General features: G+C 45.5%; 1 protein-coding gene across 2 annotated transcripts in view; it reads left to right on the top strand.

The window, feature by feature from the left end:
* Positions 1–18,476, top strand: part of RGL1 (ral guanine nucleotide dissociation stimulator like 1) — a gene marked incomplete at its 5' end in the record, with an annotated part of 159,331 nt that overhangs the window by 137,943 nt on the left and 2,912 nt on the right. For both annotated transcript variants that reach the window (XM_080825006.1, XM_080825005.1), the window contains 4 exons: positions 2,487–2,576; positions 7,225–7,411; positions 11,629–11,883; positions 15,895–16,009. In XM_080825006.1, coding sequence (XP_080681132.1) covers positions 2,487–2,576; positions 7,225–7,411; positions 11,629–11,883; positions 15,895–16,009 — 647 coding nt within the window. The remainder of the gene's footprint in view (positions 1–2,486; positions 2,577–7,224; positions 7,412–11,628; positions 11,884–15,894; positions 16,010–18,476) is intronic.

Genomic DNA, 18,476 nt, shown 5'->3' with positions numbered 1-18,476 from the left:
TGTAACCTTGAACAAGTCGCTGATTGTGCCTGGTCTTCAGAATGCTCATCCATAGTGTGTGTTTGTAAGGATTAAATGAGGTTGTATTTGGAAAAGCGTTGTTCAAGTGCTGATCATCAACGTCCTCATCAACGTCCACTATGGCCGCCTCCATCGGCTCCGTGTTTGTCGTTTTTGTTCATTGGTACCAGCTTGCCAGGGAGCTCTCAGTTGGGAAGGAGAGACAGATTCACGGAGAATTGAAATCTAGCAGGTAACAGAAGTGCTACAGGATCCATGGGCAGGAACAATTTGGCCAAGGATGGGGGAAGTAGGGGAGATCATCAGAAAGGTGTGCACATTTGGATTAGGCTCTGAAGAGAGATAAGATTTCACCAGGAGAACTGGAGAAGAACATTCTAGATAGAGGGAAGAACATGAGCAAAGGCTTCGTGGCCTGACATGGTTGGCATTTGGAAGAACGGTGAGCTGGGACACAAGGGACAGGTTTCAAAATCATGGTTGACAAGTACGGAAAAGTACATTAACTCCAGTGCCTTGAATGTCCACCCAGCAGGGGGGTAGTCTTACCCTGTGGTCTAGCAGGTTAGACTCTGCAGGCCTTGTCCGGCCCACCGCATGTTTTTATATTTTTAAATGGTTGGAAGAAAAAAAAAGAGAGGGAAAGGAAGATTATAACATGGAACAGATATTTGAGATTCAAGTTTTAGTATCCATAAATAAAGTTTTATTGGAATACAGCCCATTCATTTACATCTTATTTATGGTTGCTTTCATGCTTTAAAGGCAGTTAAGTAGTTGGAAGTGAGACCATATAGCCTGCAAAGCCTAAGATATTTGCCATCTGGTGCTTTACAGAAAATATTTGCTAACCCCTGCCATAAGACCAGGGGATTTCCTTGAAAGTTTATCATCGGGGAGAGCAAAATCGACAGCAAAGTAAGTATTTTGCCAGTGAGGAAATTGAGATTCAGAGAATAACTGAACTAGCCAGCAATAGAGTTTGGATTATAAATTTTGGTCTTCTTGACTCTACAACCTCAGCCCTCAATGTGGTTCTTATAACTTCTCTACGCCTCGGTTCCCTCATTGGAAGAGAGATGATTTCTGAGGTCCTTTTTTTTAAAATCCCAGAGTAGATTGGTTCTTTTACATTAAAACAAAACCTTGATTCAGTAGTCATTGCTTGATGAAGACTTCTTTCTTTGCCATGTAGAAAATACTACCTTTCCTACTACCTCTCCTTATATTTCTGATCTGATGGTCGGTATGTATGAGTGAACTTCCTCTCTATGTGTCCATCCTTCTCACGTATGGAGCAGATAATCCCATGACTGGGCATCTGGATCAGAAAGTTGAGGATCATAATATCAGCTGTAATAATTAACTTTTTGTCAGTTGTTTTAATTTACTTTTTTAAAAAAGATTTTATTTATTTATTTGACAGAGAAAGATCACAAGTAGAGAGGCAGGCAGAGAGAGAGAGAGAGAAGCAGGCTCCCTGCTGAGCAGAGAGCCTGATGTAGGGCTCGATCCCAGGACTCTGAGATCATGACCTGAGCCGAAGGCAGTGGCTTAACCCCCTAAGCCACCCAGGCGCCCCTACTATAATTGACTTTTTAATGAGAGGAATCTTGCTAAATATATCCCATTTTTTCCTTCCTTTTTATAACCACATCTAGAGCTTAATGAATATTTGAAAAATTCGTCTATCAGTGAATACCCACATGTGAGCATGATACACATGATAAATCATTAGGTTTCCACATAATTCACAGCTTACCAAGCTACCGTTGACCACACTCACCCTTCCACACCACCCCAAAGCCAGATACAGCCACTAGTCAGAGCTATGAGCTTTCATAAAAGACATTTCAAGTCACATATAAATCCCTCTTGTGCTTAGGGAAGTTCTATCTGCCTGGCATGTAGATGTCTGAATTTGGAGTCTTTTAAATTTAGGGTGTTTTAGCAAATAAAAATCATATTCAAATATCTTTACCAATAATATAACCGACTATGTCTCTTCACTAAAGATTAGACAGTTTACAAAAGTCTTGTCTTCCGTTTCTCTTAGATAAAAAGTTGGGCACATGTACACACATACACAGAGTAATGGGGGGGAGTAGCAGACAAGAAATAATTCTCCCCCTGGCTTAGTAGTGGGATGAGAATGGTCAAGAAACAGAGTGGAGTTGGTCTTCGGTGCTGCCAAAAGGCACAAGTTCCTTTTTGAGGCATGTAGCCCTGAAGGGGCTCAGTCCGTAGGCCAGCACGGGGATTAGGGCAGGAGGTGCCCAGGTAAATTTGTAACATCTGGTCATGAGGTCCATCCCCTCTGACATCGGTGCGGGAACAACATGGTATATATATCTTTACTTTGAGTCATCAGAGACTTCCTCTAAAACAGAATCAGCAGGTTATGTGAATTTCAACCCGTTCTTCTCTTCTCAAGCTCTGACCTCATCCCCTCTCCTGTTCCCCAGCTACGCCCTGTCCTGTGAGATCGAAGCAGCTGCTGACGCCAGTGCCACGTCGCCCAAGCCTCGGAAGAGCATGGTGAAGAGGCTCAGCCTGTGAGTGTCGCCTGGGGGTCCTGGGGCCCCCAGAGGGTCCTGTTAGCGTGGGGGAGCAGAAGGATATTCAGTACTGCAGCCCTGAGCCAGGGCAGAAGTGAAGACTGGTTCACTCACCGGTTAAATAGTTGACCTTTGTGTCATGAACTTACTAAATCTCTTCCTTCTTCTCCACTGTTCTCTCTGGTATGACCCACTGTTATCTGCTGGCCTGGACCACTCTTGCAACAGTCTTAACGGGCTTCTGGCCCTGGCCCTGCTCAGTGATCCATTCTCCCCCAAATAGCCTGATAGTCTCTTAAAACATACACCAGATTATATTTCCTTGCTTCAAAACTTCCTGATGGTTTATTTGAATATAGCACCCAAACTCCTTACCCTAGCTTAGGAGGGCTTTCATGATCTTCCCCCAACCATCCAGCCTTGCCCCTCATTCTCTAGGATCCAGCCATGCCCATCTTGTAGCCATCCATCAACCACACCAGGCTTGTTCCTGCCTCAGGGCCTTTGCACTGGACATTTCTTTGGTCTGACATGCTTTCTCTGTGGCTGGGTCCTTCAGATGTTGGCAACAGGGTCTCCTCCCGAGAGAGCCCCCTCTCTGACACTGCTGGCTGCCCCTGTCCCTCTCCGTCACACTGGTTCTTTCCTGTGGTGGAGCATTTGCCACCGGAGAGCAGGAGCCTTGTCCATGACACTCATGGCTCTATGCCCCGCTAGGTGCTAGGCATGCAAGAGACACTCCATGGCTAACTTCATAATACCTTCCTCCCTTTGAGTAAAATCAGGAATCCTTACTGTGGTCCTCAGGACTCTTCAGAAACTGCAGTGTCATCCCAGGCCTGCCTGCCTGGCCCATACCTGTCTGTCCTTATCTTTCCCGGCTCTCTCCAGTCTGCATTCCAGCCGCACAGACCTTGCTGAACATGCTCAGTATACCATTTCTTCTGCTGAGAACACTGGTCCCCCGATGGCTAGGGGACTCACTCTCACTCCCTTCAGACCTTTGTTGAAATGTCACCTTCTCGGGGCACCTGGGTGGCTCAGTGGGTTAAGCCTCTGCCTTCGGCTTGGGTCATGATCTCAGGGTCTTGGGATCGAGTCCCGCATCGTGCTCTCTGCTTGGCGGGGAGCCTGCTTCCTCCTCTCTCTCTGCCTGCTTGTGATCTCTCTCTGTCAAGTAAATAAATAAATATTCTTAAAAAAAAAAAAAAGAAATGTCACCTTCTCAGTGAGCCTTCCCCCAGCCACTTTATTTGATACTCTAAGGTATCTGCCCTAGCCCATGGCACCCTCTCTCACCTGCACCTGCTTCAAATTTCTCCATTGCCTTTACCTGCACGTGACATGTACACTAGATTTATGAGCTTGTAGATTGACCTCGATAGAATTTTCCATAGCATCTTGATATCTTTTCATCACTGCAATTATGGTGGAGAAAAGCACTCTCTTTTGAGATAACCCAAGGGCCTGACCAAGCCTTGTCAGCTGGTAAGAGCAACACCTACAGAGGGAATCAGGCTCCCTGTGAGGTGACTCAGGGAATGCCAGGCATCTCAATAGTCTTCTGCATCAGAAATAATTGGAAATTTCTGGACCTGCTATGGCAGTGAGCACAGGTGGATCCAATCCTAAGTGCTACCACTTTGGCCCTCTTGCTTTTCCTTCCGTGTCCTTACGCAGTAACTCCTGCAGACACATTTTATTTGACTGCTTCCCACTACCCCTCTCCACCCCAGCCATCCCTCTGTACTGTGCTGGCCCCTGGGTCCTCTCTCTGCACCAACTCTGGCTCATGCACAAACCCTACAGGGACAGTCCTATAAAATCCAGGAGGAAGCAGGGTCATCAGGGCGCAGTGCGCTGCATAAAGTGTGGTCGACATTGAGTACGTGTCTCTCCTTGGTGAAATCTTGCTGAGATGCTTGGATTTAATGTTTGGTATCTGCAGTTGAGTTGGAACATTTATCATGAATGAAACAGGCCACCATGTCACCCATCGTATTTCTTATACATATAAGGGTATTTGTATACCTGTCAATTTCCAAAATATTTTATCATCTTAACATTTTTTAAAATATGGTAAATGTGCTTTTTGCTCTCCCCACATTTAATGACCCATTTTCCAAAGAGTTGGAAAGAATTTGGGGGCCTTTGGGGAAGACATGTTTGGTCTGAAGGTCAGAGATGCCTAGTATTGAGTTAGAATTAGCCTTTACAAAGCAGAACTGACCTCATAGAGTTGTACAAATGGAAGATCGTTCTTTCGTCTTTGAGCAGAGTCATTCTAAGCTAGACTCTCAGATGGCGGGCTGAGGACCACGCATCCCCAGCCTTCAGAGGTCTACTCAGAATTCACGGAGGAGTACAACAGCGGCATTATTTTTTCTCCTGTGAATTGTGATCAGAGTTTAGCTCTTTCTCCTCTAGCCCCGGTGGTGCTTGGAGGTCCCAGAAAGAAGACAACATGGAAAACAGGACAAGAGGTCAGGGGGCGGGGGCGGGCAGCTGGAGATGAGGCAGAATAAAGATGTGCCCCAGGTCTTGGATCTTGAGCAGGTAATGCCTGAAATAATGAAAAATCAAGCTCATCATTTCTACTGCTATTTTATACAGCCAGTGCGCGTTTGGGGTTGGCTGCATGTGCTAGTTTCTTTACATGTGTTGCTCCTTACATTTTACCCTTCTTCTCTTGCTTCTCCCCCTGTCATCTGCTCATGTCAACCCTCTCCATCTCTGCCTGGGAATGTCTTTATTTTGCGCTCACTCTTGGAGTTCTTTTAGCTGGGTATAGAATTCAAGGAGGCCCATTCTTTTCGCTCAGTGCTTCGAAGACATTATTCCATGTCTTCTGACTTCATTTGTTGCTTCTGAGATGTCTGATATCTGTTTACTTACTGTTCCTTTGTATCACGCCCCCTACCCTGTTGCTTTTAAGAACTACTTTTGTCTTTGATATCCCCTTAGACAGATGAAATGAGGATTGGGTCTCATTTATCCTCTTCAAGATGTGGTTCCTGGGTCTGAGGATTCATGCAGTTCATTAGGTCTGGAATCTTCTTAGCCACCATCTGCTCAGATGAGGTCACTGTCCCACTCTCTCAATTGTCTTCTCTTGGAACTCTCCTTACGCACATGTCTGCATTTCTTATTCCAATCTCCATGTCTTTTAACCTTTCTTAGTTCCATGTCTGTATATTTTGATGCTGATTTCTGAAGATTTTCTTCACATCTATCATCTTGTTCACAATTTTTCTTTCTAGTGGTTATTTAATCCTTCCACTGAGTTTTTCCCTTAAATCACCACATTTTCACTCTAGCAGTGAAATTTTTTCAAATCGTCTTCCTGTTCTTTTGTCAGGTTATCTTGTTCTTAACTCCTGTTTTCAATTTCTTTTCTTACATCTTTACTATCTTAAACATATTTATTTTATAGCCTGGCCCATGGTAGACACTCAAATATTTGTCAAATTAATGACTAAATTATTAGTTTCTCTCTGAAAATTCTTGTAGGTCAGAAGTTCTGAAATTCTCGGGAGTCTAAATCTGCTGTTTGTTGTGCTTGTTTGACTCCCTTTGATATTTCCTTGTGTATATTTTGTAATTTTTTATTATGAGCTCATCTTTATCCGAAAATCCTCTGTATCCTGGTTTGAATGTAGATTCCTCCAGAAAGGTTTTTTTTTTTTTTTTTTTTAATTCCAGTTTGCGCAAGATTATTACTGGTCTGAGAGTTCCTCGTTCCTACTCACATAGGTAGCAGATCTGAGTGAGGTACTGGTCAGGATCACACGTGATTTCAGGGGAGACGTTTTTCTTTCACCCAAGCTCAGGCCAAGACAGATAAGCTTCGTCGTTGTCTCCCTGTGCCAGTAGGAAGATATTTTTCTAGACCACCTTTTTACATCTTTCTACCCTTTGAGGGTCTTGGCTCTATACGAGGGGTTTCAGCTTCAGCAGCACCCCACCAGAAACAGAAGGCCTCATCTTCGGGCCTATGTCTGTGTTAAAACCCTTGTCCCTCATTTACCAAGACTGGTACTTCCCGCTCCGCACCCAGAGCAGCTGCAGAATTAGCTCTCGTTGCTTCTAGTTTTCAGTTCCCTGTTTATTTGTGGCCTATAGGGATTTTCCTTCCTGTCTTGCAAGCTCAACTTTAAAATGAGTTTTTAATGTTTCTCTTCTAGTTTTATAGTGAAATGGTTTAGCTTCCTGTAGTTCACCAGATGTTTGGAAACAGAAGTTGTCCTCTTTGGTTCCTTGACCAAAGCGGTGCCAGCCTCCTTCCTTAGCCTCGTTCCTAGTTCATTTTATGGTGGGAAGTGATGGGGGATGTGGTGATGGTATTTTGACCCAGCCAGAGTGGTCTATAGCATGTTTAAAAAATAAAGAACCGTTGACCTAGAGGGTCCTCAGATTACGGCGGCCCCTCTTCCAGCTAAGCAATCTGTGCCTCCTTTGAGGTTGGAAATTACCTGTTCCGATAGATGTTTACTATGATCTGTGAGACACTTTATAGGAAACATTGTCCAATAATGCCAGCGCGTGCAAGATTGACCAAACAGGGGTTAATTAACACAAAACATTTGCTGAATCATGGATTCCAGATTTGTAAGAGCCCAAACGCCTGGCATCGTGTTTCTTGCAGACTCTTCCTGGGGTCGGACATCATTACCAGTAGCACTCCCACCAAAGAGCAGCCCAAGTCCACTGCCAGTGGGAGCTCTGGCGAAAGCATGGACTCCGTCAGTGTGTCATCCTGCGAGTCTAACCACTCAGAGGCGGAGGAGGGCTCTATCACTCCCATGGACACCCCTGATGAGCCTCAAAAAAAGGTATACGCGTATTCTTTTCGCATGGTTCCTAATGGAGATACCTGACATAGTGTAGTGTTTGCCGCACAGGAATCTCTGTTTTCAGGTTTATCACTCTTCAGTGTTTTGAAAGTCATGTTTGTAAGAGCTGTCAAAGCGAGTTCAGTCTGGGGACCCATTCCTTATAGAAACAGGTCTAAACACAATGAGCGTGCTGGTTTATTCATCTGACCTTGGAAATACTGTTCTGGACCCATATCCAATGGTAGCTGAAGGATTGTGGCCTGTACGTGAGTTATGCTTTATTGAGGAGGCGTAGGATTTTCTTAGAGGGAGTGAAAAGTCAAGAGGCAGAGATGTGTCAACCTCTTGGTGTCATACCTTGTCTTAGCCATACTTTTACCACAATCATTTTACACAGCAAACTACTCCTAAAGTCAGTGACTTAAAACAACCACCACTTACTCACTCTCATGTATCTGCAGGTTGGTTGATGTGGGTTGGGCTTGGCCCTTGGCCATGGATTTGGCCCAGGTCTACTCTCCCTGCCTCTCATTCTTCTTGGAGTAATGGGGCTCTCCAGGCCATGCTGTTAGTATGCTAAGACAAATGAGCCGGAGAGCAAGCCCAGCTCCACAGGTATGTTTCAAGACTTTACTTCAGTCATACCGACCAGCATTTCATTGCCCGAAGCAAATCATGTAGCCAAATCTCACCTAAATAAATGAGACAGGGACTCCTTCTAATGGGAGGAACTGTGGGGTCACAGGGCAAATGGCATGGATGCTGAGGAGAATAAAGAATTGCATGGGCACTGGGGTGGCTCAGTTGGTTAAGCATCTGCCTTCAGCTCAGGTCATGATCCTGGAGTCCTGGGATCGAGTCCCGTATCGGGTTCCCTGCTCAGCAGGGAGTCTGCGCCCCCCCTTAACCCTCCCCCCACTTCATGTTCTCTCTCTCACTCAAATAAATAAAATCTTAAAAAAAAAAATAAAGAATTGGTAGCAATTATATAATCTGCCATGTCCCAAAAAAGAGAAAATGATGAGAGGTGATAAAGAATTCCCATTCCCATAGAGAGGTTCCATTTACCATGGCTTCATAGAGAAATAAAAAGGAAACACGATGTGTCGTAATCTTCTGTACACAGCTGCTTCAATCTGTTGGTCAGAAAGCTTGGGTCAGAGACGTCAACTGTGACATGACTAGAATTTGTGCCATTTGGGGGGGATTTTCGGTCAGCCAGACTTGCTGTGTGGGTGACTATTGGCCCCTTAGCTTTTGCGTAGGCCGGTGATGTGGAGTGTTGGGAAGAATGCCCCCATTTTGTTTGTGTCTGCCATTCCACAAGGGGATTGGTGCCTGGTTTCACATTGTGTTATGAACAACAGCAGTATGGGAACCCTCAAGTGACCTTGTCACAGGTAGCCGACCCCAGACGGACTTCACACTCAGGAGTCATCAGGCTGTGATGTCTCACGTGTTGCCCCTGCAGGATTTCTTACCTTCCTACTTGGAAATCCAGAGACACATCCTCCAAACATGAAGGAGAAGCTGTGCAGACTCCTATGAGTCTGTTCTCCCTTTTCTCGGGCGTATTTCCTAAACCAGTGATGTAATCATTTCCCATGACTTGATACGTAGCATTGGATTTGTTAAAATCTGGAGTGAAGCCTCATTATTCACCTCTTGACAGGTTCTTACGCTTCGTAGCCCCCTTTTCTGACGGCAGACATTGGACAAAAGTGACAAGAGAGGTATCGCACACATCTTTGTGGGATTCCTCCCTGTCCATTTCCTCCCGTCCCAGCTGTCGGTACACTGGACGTGTGCATAGGTCCTGACCGCGCCTTTGCAAACTACCCAGGAGCCCACCGTGTGTCATTTGCATACCCCTTGCTATGTCCTTTTTGTCGTCTCCCTTTTCACGCTGGTGTTTCAGTTTCTTACACAAGTCACGGATTTTTAGTCTTCCAATGAACCTTTCTCAGAGTCAGGAATTTCTCTAGGTTTAAAACTGAATCGTTGACTTGGGTGCAAGTAGTTGCTGGGCTGCAGCCTCCTTGAATGTCAGCTGGAGAGGCCCTGGTTCCCCTTGCTCACTGCCTGGTGGGACCTGGGTGACCTCCCTTGTCTCTCCCTACCCTGGATCCCACAGCCGTCAGGATGTCCACTGCGCCTTTCCCAGGGTTCTCCAGGAGGTGGCTCTTTGCAGTGAAGTGTACTTTGCATTCCTTTGTCTTGATCCCCCTGCTCATGATTTCTAAACATTTATTTTCTCTCTCTTTTTTTTTTTTAAAGATGTTATTGTTTTATTAGGGAAAACAAGTGGTAGGGGCAAGGGGCAGAGAGAAAGGGAGAAGCAGACTCCCCACCAAGCAAGGAGCCTGATGCGGGACTCGGTATCAGGACTCTGGGATCATGACCTGAGCCGAAGGCAGATGCTTAATGGACTGAACCACCCAGGCGCCCTCTACACATTTATTTTCACACTTGCTCCTCATAGTAAATTCTCCGTAAGACTGGATTTCATCAGGTGGTCCATTTAAAGCTGCTGTAACCCAGGCATCTTCAAGGCTTTATCCTACTCATAAGTCATTAACAGAGAAAAATCCAACCGAGGAAAAGGGATTTATATAGAAGAACAGGGAGGCGAAAGAATTGAACCAATAATTGGAAAATGGACCCTCTTGGCTGCTGTGTGGTGCACCTTCAGGCAAAGTGATGCTGTTAAAATGATGAACTATTGGCCCCCAGATTGAGCCACAAAGTTGATTCACTTGCAAAAATAGACCAAAAATGTTACTAAACCATATTGTGATAGAGCCACAGGTAGAGTGGTCAAATCAGCTTGCTGGTTCTAATTAAACTAACCCTACAGTGGAATTTCCTGTGCAGTTATTCCATAGGACGAAGTCCATAGGAAATAAAATAGAGTAAACTCCGTTTTACTTGGAAGCTCAAGGATCAGAATGCTAAATTTCTGTACTCTGTTTCCATGGAAAGGCAGACAGGCATGAAAGAAATTTACAAGTTATTTATTTTTTGAAAGAATTCCAAAATATTCGATAGGATTAATATGGTATAACTTAGCTTCATACACTGAGAAATTATTTATAATTTTCTACAGCAAGAATTGATATTTAAAATGATTCAATTTAGTGACTTTTTTTTTTAACACAACCTTTGGAGTTTTGGGTCATTTCCTTGGTAATTTTACATTGTTCATGGTAACTATGGAGTTAACTGGAAAACACATTAACTATAACACCTCATTCCTTAATTGTCCTTGATATAAGATGTGAAAATATATACAGTTAGTTCTAGAAGCAAATGTAGAAAGTAATGAAACCTGCTCCTAGGCCGTATTCCATTTGGGCAAGTCACTCTATTTCTCCGAGTCTTTTTTCCCCTTATAGGGCTCTGCGTTTTGTTCACAAGACAGTTGTGAAAGCACCATGAGATGAGATCTGTGAAAGCTCATCACAAACATCAGTGTTAACCGCCACCAAGGTAGTGGTGTACTATGTTCATTTACCACTTCTCGTCAACTTTAGACTGAGCTGTGACTCGGTGCTCACTGTGCGAACCCGGCCATGAGAGTCTGGGGATTCGGGAGCCTGTCATGGTGGTGCTGCCGACAATTTTCTCTCTGGCCTTGGGGTCCTCAGCAGTAGAGAGTGACTGGGGCCAGGTGATCCCCAGGCGCCTTTCCAGGACTAATATTCCTTGCAGAGCTGTATAATCTATGGTCCTTATCGTAGAAACTTGTAAAGCACAGACATTTCTCTCCTGCTACAAAATCTGATCGTGAAGTGGAGCCAGGATAGGAGCGATCTTGGCTGGGCTCATTAAGCAGCATTCCCACTCAAGGCAGGGGGACTGGATAAACTGTTGGTGAGGCTCTCCCCAGCCCTGAAGCTTCCTCCCAGAGGCCATATTGCCTCTAGTTTCTGGTGTTTGCTGCCATCTGCTGGCCACTTCCTTAAAACCAGCTAAAAACGGAAATTGCAAAACCTGGATGCAGAGGGACCAGGGCAAGTAGGGAGTCGCTGATAGGCATCTGCCAAAAGCGAGCTTGCATTGGGGACAGCATCCGCGTGTGCTGCGGGCTGTTACAGAGGAAGTAATGGACGTTTATTCATCTCAGCATCTACCTCTGCTTTGACAGTTGTGAGGCACGCCCTTGGTCAAGGTTCCGACACTGATGTTCTCCTGGGGTGTGTTCACTTTTTCAGCTCTCCGAGTCTTCCTCCTCATGTTCCTCTATCCATTCCATGGACACAACTTCCTCAGGGATGTCGTCCTTAATGAACCCCCTCTCTTCCCCTCCGTCCTGCAACAACAACTCTAAAATTCACAAGCGCTCAGTCTCCGTGACGTCCATTACCTCGACAGTGTTGCCTCCCGTTTACAACCAACAGAATGAAGACACCTGCATAATCCGCATCAGTGTCGAGGACAACAATGGGAACATGTACAAGAGCATCATGGTAAGGCACCCAGACCTGCACCCTAACGCTTCCGTGTTCGCCCAAAGTGAGTACGTACCCAGATCTCCCTGGGTAGACACCAGTAATGGATTTATATACATAAAAAGATCTTTGTACCAGCAGTGCCCAGAAGATATAGTTTCCACATCTTAAAATTTGCTAGAACTTACTCAGTCTGGTCAGTGTCACTTTTCTCAGAACGATCAATTTGGATAAGTGTAGAAATGTATTCTAGGAATGATGCCGCCCCCGCAGGCCTTCTCAGAAGTCTTCCTGGGAGTCACATGCCTGCCTCTGTCATGAATTCCCATGTATCCTCAGCAGTCAGCTGTGTGCTGGCCTGTTTTTCTCCTTTTGTTCTTTGGAATCAAACTCAGTAAGGTGAATGATCAAGCTGGAGTGCAGTTTGAGTCCACGAGGAACCATGTTTACAAATGAAATGAGACTGACTTTTTGTGCTTCTTCATAAATCTGTGATTCTGACACAATCCCCAAAATGTTTGGAATTAATGGCAGAATTGTTGGAGTGCACACAGGGCCTCTCCTGGTAATAACCTTGGGCGTGTTGTTACAGGAAGAGACTCCTTTGTTTGTAGGCCATGTAGGACATGTATTCAAGAGCAGGGTCTCACTGGCAGTGAATCCCACGGCTAATTCTCTGTCTTCCCTCATCTTTATCACTCGCCTTCTTGGAGGGGGTCACTGAGGGCTTAGAAGTTCAGCTCTGAACATGGCATAAGTAATATGGAGGTACTCACTGTCTTCTCACATTCCAAAGGAAAGCTTTCCTATGTCATTCATCAAAACAACGAAATATTTCTTGAACCTTGGTTGTGTGCTAGTCACTGAGCCAGGCTCTGTGGATGGGGAGACGAGTGGGGCATCTCTGTCTTTGAGAAACTTACAATCATAAGGGAGATCATAAAGCATTACTGAAGATGGACCCAATTCTCTAGTAGAGGTCAGATTGTAAAGGGCCTGCAGCCTTCCTGAAGGAGTTTATGTCCTATAGGCAATTAGCGTCTCATTGAAGGCTTTTAAGTAGTGATCAGATTAGCTCATGGGGATCAAGTAATTGACATTGTAGAGATGGTTCTAGGGTGTGGGGGTAGATTGGAGGTGAGGAAGCGAGATAAGAAGTAGCTGTCATAGTCCCCATGGGAGATGGTGAGGACTTGAATGACGGTGGTGTGGCTGGAGATGAGATGGATTTTTGAAAGATTTTTATGAGGTAGAATTGTAGAATCCTTTAGTTTAGTCATCACCTTAAGGTTACTGTGGTGGGTGGTGAGGAAGAGGGAAAACTGAAGGCTGTCCAGGCAGCTTGGTGGTTGTTGGTCCTATCAAGTGAGGTATGAACTATCGGAGAAGGAGGGTTTGAGGGCGCTGAAATTGGAGGGACCCGTGCGACATCCAGCTGGCTTTGTCAAATAGATGGGCAGAAACCCTGTTGGTGTCAGGCTGGTTCTGGGGTCAAATCTTGGGAGGTAGTCATCCGGACCACTGGGTGGACAGGGTCACACAAGGAGTGAGAGAGAGAGATGGGAGAACCAACGGGAAGCCATGTCATCAGTGTTATTATTGTGTTCTCTGTGGGGCTTCCTCACGTGGGTTCTCTTACACACGCTGACCAGAGAAGCAGGTCCTCCCTCGTAACTCTAAAGTGTCTGACGTGAGAGCGATGAGCTGACATGTGCAATTCGGGGGACGGGTTTCTAAAACACCACGTTGAGCTAAAGAAACCAGACAGAGAATTACATGCCGCAGGAGTCCGCCCTTTCAAAAACAGGCCAAACTCACCTGTGGTATTAGAAGCCAAGCTCGGGGAAGAGGCACAGGGAGTTCCTTGCGTTGTGTATTTAAGGAACATGAAGGTGACACTCCGGTGTCACTCCATACTGCGCCATCCATATGCTAGCCACCGGCCAGGTGTGGCAGCTGAGCACTGAAAATGGGAATAGTCCAAATTGAGATGTGCCATGAGTGTAAAATATACACATTTTGAAGACTTAGTACAAAAGAAAGAATTTCTCACTGGCAATTTTTGTATGGATTACATGCTGAAGTAATAGTTTGGATGTATTGAATTAAATAAGATATATTAAAATTAATTTCCCTTCTAAAAAGCTTTTTTAATATGGTTACTAGACACTTAAAATTAGTAATGAGGCTCTCGTGGGTCTACTGGACGGTGCTGGTTCCGCCTGTCAGCCAAAGGCGGCGCTATTGAGCTGTTGATACTAACTGTGATCCTCCCCTGCTCTCGGTACTTTTGATGGGACCGAGTAATAAATACCCAGGGGAGGCCCTTGGCCATGTCCCACCTCAATTGGACACACCTGGGGAAGCTTAAGGTCAAGAAAATAAGGGTAGCCTGGCTTTCTCCTTAGGTAGGTTTAAAGTTGACAACTCAGCCTAACATTAAACAACTGAACCATTAACGTTAACTTAGCCTGACATACATCCCCGGAGTGGGGGCCTTTCTCTTTAGCTTTATGCTTCCAGTCCCGTTTGATCCAGCTGTGGGAGTATTTTCTTTAGACTTTCAAAACACAGATTTCCTCTTCCAGAATTTTGTGTGCATCTATTTCTCCCTTGGAAATGAATACGCCGGATGTTTAGGTAATAGACAAATGAACAAGGTCTTTGTTGCTTACAAGGACCCCATTGTAGTGCATGTTGTGTATTGAGTCACAATAAACAGCTGCTGCTCCAGACCAAGGGAGACATCTCGGCCCTGTCATCTGCAGGCTCTCGATGAGGGTTTCTTGGAGGACGTTCTTCCTCTCCTCCTCCTTATCCTCCTTTCTCTGTCTTTCCTCTTACCTCCTGATGAGAACAGCTTTTATTTGTAAGGAACAGTGGTCCATGTTTTCGTAGGCATTCTTTCTAATGTAAAGAAATCACTCAAAGGATGGTATAAATTTTTCCCCTTGCCCTGAGCGCCCTCCCAGTAGCCGGCTGATGTGCAGAGATCCAGGGGAGAAAGTCAGAATCGGGGTTGAGGAGAACCTTTACTTGCACTTACAAGATGTTAGATTTATTATTTTTAAGCCTTTAGAAGCTGATTTTTATTGAAGCCTAATTTACATACATTATATACACAGAACTTAAACATTTACTTCTATTATATCTGTAACTCCCACCCCAAATCTGAATAAAGAACACTTTTCATCCCCCACCTCAAAATTCCCTGTGCCCCTTCCAGTCAGTTCCCCCCTTAGCCTTAATGAAGGTTAAGGTTTGTCGTTGTTAGTTTTCTAACCCCGTAGATGAGTTTTTCCGAGAATAGACTCCTGCAGCATGAAATCATTTGTTTTTTGTTTTTGTTTCTGTTTTTTCTCAACCTGATGCTTTTGGGTCCACCCCTATTGTTGTGTGTCAGTTCTTAGTTTAAAGCGGCTGAGCTGTGTCTATCAGGAATGCAGTACAGGCTTTTTGTCCTTTTCCCTTTATCCCCTGCTGAGGGAGATTTGGGCAGATTCCACTTTGCGGCTACTATGAACGAATCTGCTGTGAACATTTCTGTAGGAGTAGTCCTTTTGCGGACACAGGTTTTCATTTCTCTTGCTAAATACCCAGGAGCGCCGTGGCTGGCTCACGGAGGAGTCCCTTGTGCTTTTTGAAATGGTCAGTGTGCAGAATGGGGACCATTTCTAACCCGCAGCTTGTAACTGGTGCTGAACAGGTCAGGCTAATTGCGGCCCAGGACCAAAACCCTGTGCATTTTTTCACCATACCCTCTTGTTTTCCCCCACACTGAAACCTCAACCGCTGTAGTGGAGATAGACAAGGAGATGGGCACACGTTCTGTTTTACTAAGAGAAGACACTTTGTCATTCGGCTCCAAAGGGCGGAGCCAGGACTAGAACCTGGGAGTCCTGGCTCCTGCTCCTGTCTCATTCCGCTGGGCCTTTAGGAGACACACGGCAGCAAGAGTAAGAGGATCGAGAACACTCTCCCGGGAAGCATGAAGCGAAATACCTAGAGACCCTTCCGTTGTCTTTGCAGCTGACGAGCCAGGACAAGACTCCCGCGGTGATCCAGAGGGCGATGCTGAAGCACAATCTGGACTCAGACCCGGCCGAGGAGTACGAGCTGGTGCAGGTCATCTCGGAGGACAAAGGTGGGCACGCGCTGCTTCCCGTGGCAGGTTACCCCAGTTTTAGGAGTCAGAAAAATGAATGCAATGTTTTTGTGCTTTTGTTTTGTTTTGTTTTAAGATTTTATTAGAGAGAGAGAGAGAGCACGAGCAGGGGGAGAGGGAGAAGCAGGCTCTCCGCTGAGCAGGGAGCCTGATGTGGGGCTCGATCCCAGGACCTTGGGATCATGATCTGAGCTGAAGGCAGACGCTTAACCCACTGAGCCACCCAGGCATCCCTTTTTGTGTTTTTTTAATGGAACTAAGGAGGAGTTTTTAATTGTGCAAGAGTGGTATTGTGTGGGGGACCCGTGCCATGACCTCCCTCCTAGAGAAGCATCTCAAGCTACCCTCGCCACAACCCTGTTTTTCCTACAGTTTACTGATCACCCTCCTGCCCATTCTCTGTAAACTGTGTATCAAGCCTTCTTCTAGGAAGAGGTCTCTCCCTGTGTCCGGAGGTGGGGGGCGGGTGGGGCCTGTTGGGTCTTTGCAGATGGTCGCACACCTCCTCTACCCAAAAATGGAAGTCTAAGTTGTACGTGCATCTGAAATGTAGTGGTCCTTGTAATAATTTCTCATTTTTTTCAATGACTTATGTGTGATAGGCTTCTAGGTCTATCTTCCAGTTTATCTTTATTCATGATTGACCTTCAAGTAGCCAAAGCTTCTAACTCCAGAATCTGAAGATTTTTTTTTCAAAGATTTTATTCACTTATTTGAGAGGAAGAGAGAGAGGCAGAGGGAGAGCAGACTCCCTGTTGAGCAGGGAGCCCCCCATGGGGATCGACCCTAGGACCTGAGATCATGACCTGAGCTGAAGGCAGACGCGTCCCCAACTGAGCCCCTCAGGTGCTCCTGGAATCTGAAGACTCTTTACCTCACAATTCCTGAGGCAAAGAACTGGTAATCGTACTTCAGGATGCCTAGGAACCCACTGTTCACAGAAATTCCTTTTATGAAAATGCTGGGAAAATACTCACCCAAAATGTATCTACTTTTTGCTGGTTTGAATTGGGATTGTATTTGTTGAGAGGAGGAGACAGGCTGGTAGGTGACTCCTCTGGACCCTGTCACCTCATAGAAACTCAGTCACACTAAGTCTCTTTCCAAGTGCAGTTGTTGACCGAAGCCAGCCCCGTCTGCTGGCAGACCCAACACTAACCGATTCAAGCATCTGAATGTAGGGCTGTTCACCGACAAGAAGCGCCCACGTCATGACAAGAAGAATTACACAAGTTGGGGATGTGAGGGGGAGCAGTTCTTCACACTCCATTTTGCCAACAGATCACCCAGGGCTGTGTCTTGGGCCCAGAGAACAGTGGCTGTACCTTTTCCTAGAGATGAAAAGCTCTAGCCTCTGAGGAAATTATTTTTCAGTTACCTCTTAGGGGTTTTCTCATTTGCTCAGCTGAGCCCTCAGTTGAGGGGCAAACCCCTGTCAGTTATATCTTTTATTGTCATTACATGCAAAATTCGAAGCCTAAAATGTAGTCTCTTGAGTTTGACCGTGTTGCCCACAAAACAACGCTAAGGTGAGGCCGATGAGTCTGAAGAACCAGGAGCCCTGAGGTGAAGTCTGGGCCCAGCTTTCTTCACTACTTGGGTGGGCTTAGGTGGGCTGCTTGACCTCCTCCGGCTGTGGTCCTTAGTGAAAAGGAGGCAGTACCCTCCTAGTTCTTCGTACATCACAGAGTGGCGTTGAGGATAACAAGAAATAAGGTGCTCACAAGTATTTGGAGGTGTGCTAAGTGACATACAGCTGTGAGGTGAATTGTTACTGACCCAGGAATATGTAGGCAGGAGACTGGGGACACTTTAAGGGAGTTAAATTCTTTATGGAACATTTGTGAAAAATGTACCAGAGTCACTTAGAACCTGATGGCATCAGTCCTGCTATAGAATTTCCGTGTTTGAAGTTGACATCAGCCTCACTGAATCTGCAAGTAGATGCCCATCTACTGATGGCCTCCCTGACTCCGCTGCCACCAGCAGACTCGCCCATCTTACCTCTTTGATTCCCTGTTTGGTTTTCTTAGATACCCATTACCCCTGAGTGCCGAATAGTATATGCCTTCTTTTAAAATGAAAAAGAAATTAAAATAACTTTGCTTGATGATTTTGTCTTACGCTTGGCATTGTCCTTGTTCAGAAATTGCAGCTGCCTGGTTGGGAATCACTGAGGTAGATACAGTTTAAATGTTAACAGATACACACTGTCTTATTTGGATGCTATATATTAAACTCGTTTGACCTGGGACTACTTCAAAAAATACTTCAGGGGCACCTGGGTGGCTCAGTGGGTTAAGGCCTCTGCCTTCGGCTCAGGTCATGATCCCAGGGTCCTGGGATCGAGCCCCGCATCGGGATCTCTGCTCAGCAGGGAGCCTGCTTCCTTCTCTCTCTGCCTGCCTCTCTACTTGTGATCTCTATCAAATAAATAAATAAAATC

Source organism: Martes martes (assembly GCF_963455335.1).
Source record: "Martes martes genome assembly, chromosome: 15".
Taxonomy (NCBI): domain Eukaryota; kingdom Metazoa; phylum Chordata; class Mammalia; order Carnivora; family Mustelidae; genus Martes; species Martes martes.
The sequence above is the reverse complement of the archived record's forward strand: the minus strand, read 5'-3'. Positions and strand labels throughout refer to the sequence as shown.